Here is a 10,192-nt window from a genome sequence, read left to right on the forward strand (position 1 = left end):
GAGCTAGCCGGCCTTGCGGCCGGCTGGCAGGTCTGTCTTGCGTGATGGATACAAGTCGGCTTTCTAGCGAACTCACCGGAGGTGAGCGATGATGACCCCATGATGGAGGAGGCGTCCGACAATGAGCCGACGCCCCCACCCACGCCGGTCCATGCCAGCTTCACCATGGCGTAAGAGCAGTCAGCGCCGCCGGTGTCGATGTTTTGGCAGGCGCAGGAGGACCAACACTACAACCTCCAGCTCTTCGACGAGCACCAGCTCGCAGAAGGACAAATTGTCGGCGAGCAGGCAAGCGACTATGCCATCACGGCCATGGTCCCAGAGGATCTGGGCTTCCTGGATGAGCAGCGGGAGATGTACCAGTCCATGCACAGTGCCCACGACATCCGCCGCGAGCGATGGCGGCTACACGTCTTGCATGCGGAGAGTGACGCCCTATTCGTGGAGATTGACACATAGGCATACAAAGAGGAGGTGTAGGCGACGAAAGACGTCGCTAGCTCGGTGTTGGCCGCGCTACCCCCACGGTTCCCGTAGCCCGCAACGATCAGAGGCCGACCCATCCACGCCCAGCACCATCCACATGACAGACTCCGACGCGAAAGAGTAGGGCATGGGATATGGGCATGCCTGGTGTCCCATGTGGCCTATGTCCCATGTCCTACTCTTATCCTCCCGTAGCGTCACTTCCTGGGGCTCACGACCGTTGAGCTTGTCGGACATGAGGAAGACACGCCAAAACCGGCGAAGCTTTAGACTATGTTAAAAAAAAGTGTCGTCCGCTTTTGTTTAGTTGAAATATGGTGAAAATGTAATGAATTTGGTCTGGTTTAAATGAAATCGTCGAATTTGCATGAAATTTTCCCGGTTTGTTCATATTCATTTTGAAATGTATATGGACGTTTGATGTGCAGGGTTGAATGTCCGACTCCCCTAACACTGTCCGCGGCTCCGTTTTAGGGATGTGTGTTGGAGATGCCCTAATATGTGACAAATAATCAAAGACAAAGGGGCTGTTTGGTTCTCAGTCTAAGGTTGCCACGCCTAACCTTAGTCATGCCATAACATCTTAGGCATGTGTTTGGTTCATTGCCACACTTGTGACTTGCCACACTTTTCTAGTTATATGGCCCACAAGTCATAGACTCAATTTTTTGCCAAATCTTGCCACTTATGGTGGCCATTTTGTTAGCCACACTTTTTGTGGCTGCCACGCTTTGCCTAAGGTTAGTTGTGGCAAAGTTAGTCATGAACCAAACAGGCCCAAAGTAACGTGGAGCAACGCCAATAATCAAATGCCAGAGTAATACTCCCTTTGTTTTTTATGCTAACGATAATCCAACTTTATACTAACAATGACCCAACTTTAAGTTAGTATAAAAGTTGATTCATCTATAACTTTGAGTTAGTATAAAGTTGAGTCATCTATTTTAAAACAAAGGGAGAACTAAACAAATGCCCCTCATGCCCAGCTTGTTTACCATGTTGCAGCAGCCAGCGATGCTACAGCTACGGACAGGAGTGTTGTCACCTGGTTGGGTGGAGAGGGGCCCCACCCCTGGATTTCAGGGTGTAGGAGTGAATTAGGAGATGCCAGATACGTTTGTAAGATTGTTTCCGTAAGCCCTATCTGTAAGTCTATCATTTTCGGGAAAAAAAACCCTCCTCCGCTCAGCTCCGGCGAGTCCTGTCCTCTCTCCTGCTGCCCCTCCGCACCGCCCTGCCCCTTCCGCTTCCCGAGAAACCAAACCGTAGCCTCCTTCGACCATGCGAGGTGGTCTCCGGCCGCGGCGCCAGTCGCCTCCGCCGGGCAAGGAGACGAGGGTGGCCGGTTTCGGTCCTAATACTTCCAAGAAGAGGAAGCTAGTGGGACACCAGCGCCGTGAAGAGGTGCCGCCGGCGGCAGTGGGCCTGGATATCCACGAAGAAGTGATAGCGCCGACGCCGGGGACGCCAGATCCGAAATCGACGGGCAAACTGCCCGCCGGAGGGGAGGTAGACGGAGGAGCCGTGGACCGCATCAGCAACCTCCACGACGATAACCTCCGCCACATCGTCTCCCTCCTCCCCGTCAAGGACGGCGCCCGCACCCAGATCCTCGCGTCCCGGTGGCGCCACCTCTGGCGCTCCGCCCCTCTCAATCTCGACTACCGTGAGTTCCCCTCCGGCTGCTTGCCCCCTTACATCGATTCCCGCATTGCCGTCATCTCGCACATCCTTTCCTCCCACCCAGGGCCCTGTTAGACTGTATTTACATGTGTATATTGTAACGTTGTATACCACCTCATTATATATATATGTGATAGGCCACCCCTAGAGGGTTGTGCCGGTTCCCCCCAAAGCCTATTGTCTTACATGGTATCACGCTAGGTTACGTCCGCTTCCGCCTAAAAACCCTAAACCGCCGCCGCCACCGCCGCCGCCGCCGCGCCCGTCGTCGCCGTCGCCCGACTGCTATGACGTCCGCCGCTGCGTCCGGCTCCACCGCCACCAGTTTTCTGCCGGCCTCCCTCGCGGCACTTCTCTCGAGGCCGCTGGATGCCGCCTCCCTTCAGGCGCCGATCGGGACACGGAGCGTCGGCTCCCTCTTCGCGCTCCCGCCGGCTGCTACTTCGCCCGGGCAGGCGCTTGTGGCCCACACCGCCGCCGCCCCGTCAACCGCGGCTGTCGCGCCCTCGGCCACTGCGCCGCTGGTGGCGGAGGACGTCGCGCTGGCAGGCTTCGCGGCGTCAACCGCGGCCATCGCGCCCTCTGTCACCGCGCCGGCTGCCCCTCTGACTGTCTCCATGGTGGTCTCACCTCAGCCAGTCTCCTCGATGGGATCGCAGCCGCCGCCGCCGTTTCACTTCGGCCATCTCATCACCATCAAGTTGTCGTCGGACAATTACATCTTCTGGCGCGCGCAGGTTCTTCCGCTTCTTGGGAGTCACTATCTGCTTGGCTATGTCGACGGCTCTCTCCCTTGCCCTCCTGCGCTGGTTGACAGCGTGCATGGTCCGGTCTATAATCTGGCTCACCGTGTTTGGACAGGGCAGGATCAGGCGAACCTCTCCTCCATCCAGGGGTCGCTCTCTCCGGCCGTTGCTGGGCTTGTTGTCTTCGCCAAGACGTCCCACGAGGCATGGACTATTCTTGAGCGCTCGTTTGCGGCACAGTCGCAGGCTCGTGTATCTGGGCTCCGTCGCCAACTTGGGGAGTGTCAGAAGCTTGACTCCACCACCACTGAGTTCTACAACAAAGTCAAGAGTCTCGCCGACACGCTGGCCTCCATTGAACAGCCCCTCACCGACTCCGAGTTCAACTCGTTTATTGTCAATGGTCTTGATGAGGAGTATGACGCCCTAGTCGAGATCATCAATAAGAGGGGCAACTCCACGCCCATGCCAGCACACGAGGTCTTTTCACGCCTCCTGCTTACTGAGCAACGAGTCGAGACGCGCCGATCCAGGGGCAACGGCGCCCTCTCGGCAAACGCCGCCACCAAGGGTGGTCGCTCCTCTGCTTCATCCAGGGCTCCTTCGGGGCAGTCACCACCACCCGCCTCGGCCCCTCCTCCTACTGCGACGCTACCAGGGGCTGGCGGTCCACGTGTGTGCCAGCTCTGTGGTCGCGATGGGCACTGGGCCTCGAAGTGTCACAAGCGCTTCCAGCGGGGTTTTCTTGGTCTCGGCAATGACAGGAAGGATACACGCAACTTTGCTCGTCAGGTCGCCATGGCTGATCGTCCGCCGCCGCAGAAGCCACAGGGACACACTCAGTCCTACTCCATTGATCCCCACTGGTACATGGACTCTGGGGCGACAGAGCACCTGACCAGTGAGATGGGGAAGCTTCACACTCGTGAACCCTACCATGGCTCCGACAAGATCCACACCGCCAATGGAGCAGGTATGCACATCTCTCATATTGGTCAAGCATCACTTCTCACTAGACATGCCAATAGGAGTCTTCAACTTCGCAATGTTCTTCGAGTTCCATCTGTGACACATAATCTTCTTTCAGTTCCTAAACTCACTCGTGATAATAATGTGCTTTGTGAATTTCATCCTTTTGATCTTTTTATTAAGGATCGGGGCACGAGGGACATTCTTCTTAGTGGGCGGCTCTGCCAAGGTCTCTATCGTCTGGAGCATCCTGGCGTCGCTCGCGTCTTCAGTGGAGTTCGGGTATCTCCGTCGCAGTGGCATGCTCGTCTTGGTCACCCGGCCACACCTATTGTCCGACATGTTTTGCGTCGTCATGAGCTTCCTAGTGTGTCTAGTAATAAAGATGTAGCAGTGTGTGATGCTTGTCAGCAGGGGAAGAGTCATCAACTTCCTTTTTCGGAGTCCAGTCGTGAGGTGAAACATCCTTTAGAACTTGTGTTTTCAGATGTATGGGGTCCTGCTCAGACTTCTGTTAGTGGTCATAATTACTATATCAGTTTTGTTGATGCTTACAGCCGCTTTACCTGGCTTTATCTTATCAAACGTAAATCTGATGTGTTTGACATTTTTGTTCAGTTCCAAAAACATGTTGAACGCCTTCTCAAGCACAAAATTGTTCATGTTCAGTCGGACTGGGGTGGCGAGTATCGCAACCTCAACTCCTTCTTTCAGTCGCTTGGGATCACTCACCGTTTAGCATGTCCACATACACATCAGCAGAATGATTCAGTAGAACGTAAGCATCGTCACATTGTTGAAGCTGGTCTGACTCTTTTGGCCCATGCATCTGTTCCGTTTCGTTTTTGGAGTGATGCTTTCACCACTGCATGTTTTCTCATTAATCGTACTCCCACTCGTGTTTTGAATATGAAGACTCCCATTGAAGTTCTCCTTAATGAACAACCGGACTACACCTTTCTCAAGGTGTTTGGGTGTGCTTGCTGGCCCCATCTCCGTCCATATAACAAGCGTAAGCTCGAGTTTCGTTCCAAGAAGTGTGTTTTTCTTGGTTATAGCTCTCTTCATAAAGGATACAAATGTCTTCATGTGCCCACTAATCGTGTCTACATCTCTCGGGATGTTGTGTTTGATGAGCATGTTTTTCCCTTTGCCAAACTCCCTGTGTCCACTACCGAGCCACCTGTCATGCATTCATCCTCTGTTGCTTCTGACCAATTTGATGATGTTGCATATTCTCCTCTATTGTTGCCTAACCATGGTGCAGGCACTGGTCGTGGGGCTCGTTTGGAGATTCTGGAAGTGCCATCTTTCTCTTCGTCGCCATCGCCTTCATCCTCGGCACCTTCTGTTGTGCATGAGGAGCACATGGCGCCCCTGCATGGCCTCGGTTTTCGTGCTCATGCACGGCCGATCGACGTCCTGGCCCGGTCGCCTCTGGCTTCTGGGCTGCCTTCGCCATCGTCGCGCCCTGCAACCCCGCCGACTGGGCCGGCCTCCTCGGTCCCCGTCTCGCCCAGGGCGTCGGGGCAGTCATCACCAGGCCTGGCCTCGCCCGCCCCTGCCTCGCCCAGGGTGAGGCCCTTCTCACCAGGGCCGGCCTCGCCTGCTCTCGCCTCGCCAAGGCCGTCTGGGCCGGTGTCACCGGAGCTGGCCTCGCCCACTCTCGGTTCGCCCATGGCCTCTGAGCCCCTGTCGTCGGGCCAGTCTTCGCCATGCAGCCCGGAGTCGTCTGTCCCGAGCTCGCCTGAGGTGATTCCTGCATCTCCGGCGACCGTCACGTCTCCGTCACCTTCGCCTCCGCCGGCTCCTACTGCTGCTCTACGTCCACATACGCGCGGTCGGAGTGGCATTTTTCAGCCTAAGCAATGTCACGGTGGCACAGTTGCTTGGTTAGCGGCGTGCATGTCTGCTGCTCTCGCAGATCCATCCTCTGAGCCACGCACGTATCAAGCTGCTATGCGCATTCCTCATTGGAGAGAGGCCATGGAGCAGGAGTATCAAGCGCTTCTTCGCAATCAGACATGGACTCTTGTTCCTCCACAATCACGGGTAAATGTCATTGATTCCAAATGGGTTTTCAAAGTGAAGAGGCATTCTGATGGGTCCATTGAGCGCTATAAGGCTCGTCTGGTTGCTCGTGGTTTTCGACAGCGTTTTGGACTTGACTATGAAGACACCTTCAGTCCAGTGGTCAAGCCTACTACCATCAGACTTCTTCTCTCTCTGGCTGTTACTCGAGGTTGGTTTCTTCGTCAGCTTGATGTTCAAAATGCTTTTCTTCATGGTGTCTTGGCGGAGGAGGTTTACATGCGCCAGCCTCCGGGTTTCTCTGATCCGGATCGCCCTGATCATCTCTGTCGTCTGTCCAAGGCAATTTATGGTCTGAAGCAGGCTCCTCGTGCTTGGCATGCTCGTCTTGCAATGGCTCTTCGTGCTCTGCATCATCAACTGCTGACTCCTCATTGTTTCTTCTTCAAAGGCCTGAGGTTACTATGTACTTGTTGGTCTATGTAGATGATATCATTTTGGTCAGCTCCTCTCAGTCGGCTGCTACTGCGCTTGTTCGCTCACTTGGTGCTGATTTTGCGGTCAAGGACCTTGGGAAGCTTCATTACTTTCTTGGTGTGGAGGTTACTTCTCGTGCTGCTGGCCTTGTTATGACGCAGAAGAAGTACTCTCTGGATTTGTTGCAGCGAGCTGGGATGCTTAAGTGCAAACCGACGACTACACCCATGTCTACCACTGATAAGCTCAATGCTGTTGATGGTGTGCTTCTTTCTTCTTCTGATGCGACAGAGTACAAGAGTATTGTTGGTGGGCTCCAGTACTTGACAATCACGCGACCAGACATTTCCTATGCTGTTAACCGAGTCTGCCAGTATCTGCAGTCACCCCGTGACACTCATTGGTCTGCTGTTAAGCGGATTTTGCGCTATATTCGTTTCACGGTGGCTCATGGTTTGCATATTCGGCCGTCTGACTCTGGTTATCTTTCAACATATTCTGATGCAGACTGGGCTGGCAATCCGGATGACAGGCGATCCACGGGGGGTTATGCTGTCTTCTTTGGCTCTAACCTGATTGCCTGGAGTGTTCGGAAACAGGCTACTGTCTCGCGTAGCAGTACTGAGGCTGAGTATAAGGCTGTGGCCAATGCCACATCAGAGATCATCTGGGTACAGTCCTTGCTTCAGGAGTTAAGTATACCCCAATCACAGCCTCCTGTTCTTTGGTGTGATAACATCGGTGCTACATACCTTTCTGCAAATCCGGTATTCCATGCCCGAACGAAACACATTGAAGTTGACTATCATTTTGTGCGTGAACGTGTCTCTCAGAAGCAACTACAGATCAAGTTTATTTCTTTCAAGGATCAACTTGCTGACATCTTCACCAAGCCATTGCCTTTGCCACAGTTTGAGACTTGCAGGCGCAATCTTACCCTTCTAGATTCATTAGAAAGTGGCTAAGATTGAGGGAGGGTGTTAGACTGTATTTACATGTGTATATTGTAACGTTGTATACCACCTCATTATATATATATGTGATAGGCCATCCCTAGAGGGTTGTGCCGGTTCCCCCAAAGCCTATTGTCTTACAGGCCCGGCCGCCGCTTCTGCATCGAACCGTGCTACCTCCACGCCCCGGAAGCTACCGTCGACGCCTGGCTCCGGTCCGCCGCTCTGGACAAATTGCAGGAGCTTGAGACCGGCTCTACTATATGCATTGACCCGCCGCCAGCGTCCACATTCCGCTTCTCGGCCACCCTCTGTGTTGCCACCTTGGGAAAATGCAGCCTCCCTGACGACATCGTCCAAGGGCTTCACTTTCCCCTCCTTAAGCAGCTCGGGCTCGATAGTGTCCGCATCACAGAGTTCTCGCTGGACAGCTTGATTGCCGGATGCACACCTGCTCTGGAGTGCTTGCTGATCGACCGATGCTCTGGCTTCCGTAGCGTCCGGATCAACTCCCTTAGCCTTATAAGCATTGGTGTGCGTCCTGAATGCTATTGTGCCATCCCATTTCGGGAACTCATCATCGAGAATACGCCTTCTCTTGAGAGGTTGCTCCATCTTGATTTTTCCATTGGTATCCATGTATCAATAGTCTCCGCGCCGAAGTTGCAGACCCTAGGCTGCCTTTCTGATGTCACCTTGCCTACATTTGCGGAGAGCTTAAACGGCATTTCTGGTGGGTTTCGTAACTCAGATCAGGATCGTCTTCCCATGTTCGTGTTTGGCTCCACAGTTATTAAGGTACCTTCCTGAAGCTTCTCAATTGCAGTGCTGTGTGTACAAAAATTGCATATCACCTGAGTTGTCCATGCATGAGTAATTGTTTCTTTCATTCTTGATAAAGGGACCACGTGTTGATAAGCTGACAACGGCAGTGCGGACAGTAAAGACTTTAGCTGTACAGATGGGAACTCTTAGTCTGGATACAGTTATTGAGTTGATGAGATGCTTTCCATCCTTGGAGAAGATGTACATTCAGGTGAAGATTCTTCGTCGGTAACTCTTAGTTGTGTTCTCAACTGCTCTTTTGATCTACTTAGTACTTACTGATCTGAAGTGGTTGGTTTTTAATTTGTCGATGTTCTTTTTCAGCCACGTTCAGAAGGGGAAAACAATGTGTGGCGTCGTAAGCACCGCAATTTCATCAGAAGTTCTGATATCCCTATAAAGACAATAGCATTGGAATGTTATGAGGGCTCCAAGTCTGAAGTTGACTTTGTCACATTCTTTGTACTGAACGCGAGACTGTTGGAGTTGATGACATTTCACATTCAGTCCCATGTTAACACGGAGGTGTTCTTTGCAGAGCAGCGCAGGGAGCTTCAGCTGGAGAAAAAGGCTTCCAAAGGTGCCCAGTTTCATTTTACAGTCGGTAGATGTGTCCGCAGTGTTTGGACTATGCGTCATGTACGTGATTTGGGTTTAATTGATCCATTCGCATGTTGACACTGAAACCAGTTTTGGCCCATTTTGGAGCTATTCTTGCTTATCAGCCTTTCTGAAAAAAAATGAGAACGAATCAATAATGGTTGCTGCAGCCAAAGAAGAAAACTTATGTAGGTGCTCATTTTGATTCCAGTAGAACATCACTAAGACTGACAGATTGATAATATGATCTGTTGTAGTTTATCATGGTCATTTTGGCTACTTTTGCTTCAAAAAAGTAGCATTGGCTAGTTTTCTGATGGATATTTGCATGCATGGATGTGAAATTTAGAACATTGTATGGCAGCATATATGGATGTCCTATGTTGTTTCGTTGGGAATACTTGTCCATCATCGGTACTAGTATGATATACTCCCCCAAAATAAGTGACTCAACTTTGTACTAGCTTTAGTACAAAGTTAGTACAAACTTGAGTCACTTATTTTGGGACGGAGGGAGTATACTTGAGGAGAAGAGGCGTTTTAGATTGTAAAATCTTATTCCTGAGATTTGGATATTTGCATTGACTGCTTTGTTTGAGCATCATAACAGAAGAAACAAAATCTCACATGTAGCCTTTTTGTTTGTCCAAGAGTGTATCATATCCATGGCTGTGTTTTAATGTTGTGTTGTTTCTGGGAGGATGTTTGGCTGCATGATGTATTTAGCATCAAGTTCCACAGCTTGGATAACATCACACCCGTAATTTCCTGCATCAGTGGCCTTGCTGAACATGTTGGTAAACTGATCATCAAGCTGGTCGTTGGCCGTGGTCGAGAACCGCTGAGGCTTCCCATAGCAGTGGCCCTCGGTGTCCTCGTTTGCCATGGCAAGAATCTGCGGCAAAGAATCCAAGATCCAGTGAACAGCTTGACCAAGAAGGAATTCCCCTTGTGCAGGTTCAGGTCATGTTTCCGTAGTCTCTGGGATATCTCTTGTGGTACCGAAGTTTCTCTGTGTGCAGATTCTTTTTTTTTTTGACCCGAAACTGTGAGAATTTCTTCTCACGGTATATTGCTATAAAATTTCAAATAAAGTGATATGTACAGCCGAAGGTAAAAAGAATGAAAGAATAAAAGAATACAAAGAGCCAAGTTAACATCTACTCCCTCCGTTCCTAAATATTTGTCTTTCTAGAGATTTCAAATGGTTACCACATACGGATGTATATAGACATATTTTAGGGTGTAGATTCACTCATTTTGCTCTGTGTGTAGTCACTTGTTGAAACCCATAGAAAGACAAATATTTAGGAACGGAGGGAGTAGTCAATCTGAATTATCTGAAGGACTGGACCGATTCAGAAAGTGAGGCATGTGATTTCTTCTTGGCCCTGTAGACAAGCCATTGCATTTCCTGTTTGA

At 51.2% G+C, this 10,192-nt stretch overlaps 2 protein-coding genes across 2 annotated transcripts; both read left to right on the forward strand.

The window, feature by feature from the left end:
• The first annotated feature begins 1,658 nt into the window (after nt 1-1,658).
• On the forward strand, nt 1,659-2,244 carry LOC119299468. The gene has a single exon (XM_037576695.1). It carries the CDS (start codon nt 1,768-1,770, stop codon nt 2,242-2,244), a length of 477 nt encoding a protein of 158 aa, XP_037432592.1. The 5' UTR covers nt 1,659-1,767.
• Nucleotides 2,245-2,991: 747 nt separating this feature from the next.
• LOC119299469 lies at nt 2,992-9,151 on the forward strand. Its single transcript, XM_037576696.1, has 4 exons — nt 2,992-3,041; nt 7,489-8,143; nt 8,247-8,381; nt 8,495-9,151. Exons 1-4 carry the CDS (start codon nt 2,992-2,994, stop codon nt 8,846-8,848), a joined length of 1,194 nt encoding a protein of 397 aa, XP_037432593.1. The 3' UTR covers nt 8,849-9,151.
• The last annotated feature ends 1,041 nt before the right edge of the window (nt 9,152-10,192 follow it).

Source organism: Triticum dicoccoides, chromosome 5A (genome assembly GCF_002162155.2).
Source record: "Triticum dicoccoides isolate Atlit2015 ecotype Zavitan chromosome 5A, WEW_v2.0, whole genome shotgun sequence".
Classification (NCBI taxonomy): Eukaryota; Viridiplantae; Streptophyta; class Magnoliopsida; order Poales; family Poaceae; genus Triticum; species Triticum dicoccoides.

Coding starts and splice junctions, on each gene's coding strand:
- LOC119299468 (XM_037576695.1), top strand. CDS start 1,768: ATGCGAGGTGGTCTCCGGCCGCGGCGCCAGTCGCCTCCGCCGGGCAAG.
- LOC119299469 (XM_037576696.1), top strand. CDS start 2,992: ATGGTCCGGTCTATAATCTGGCTCACCGTGTTTGGACAGGGCAGGATC. Junction 3,042..7,488: donor TTTGGACAGGGCAGGATCAG/GCGAACCTCTCC, acceptor ATTGTCTTACAG/GCCCGGCCGCCGCTTCTGCA. Junction 8,144..8,246: donor TTGGCTCCACAGTTATTAAG/GTACCTTCCTGA, acceptor TTCTTGATAAAG/GGACCACGTGTTGATAAGCT.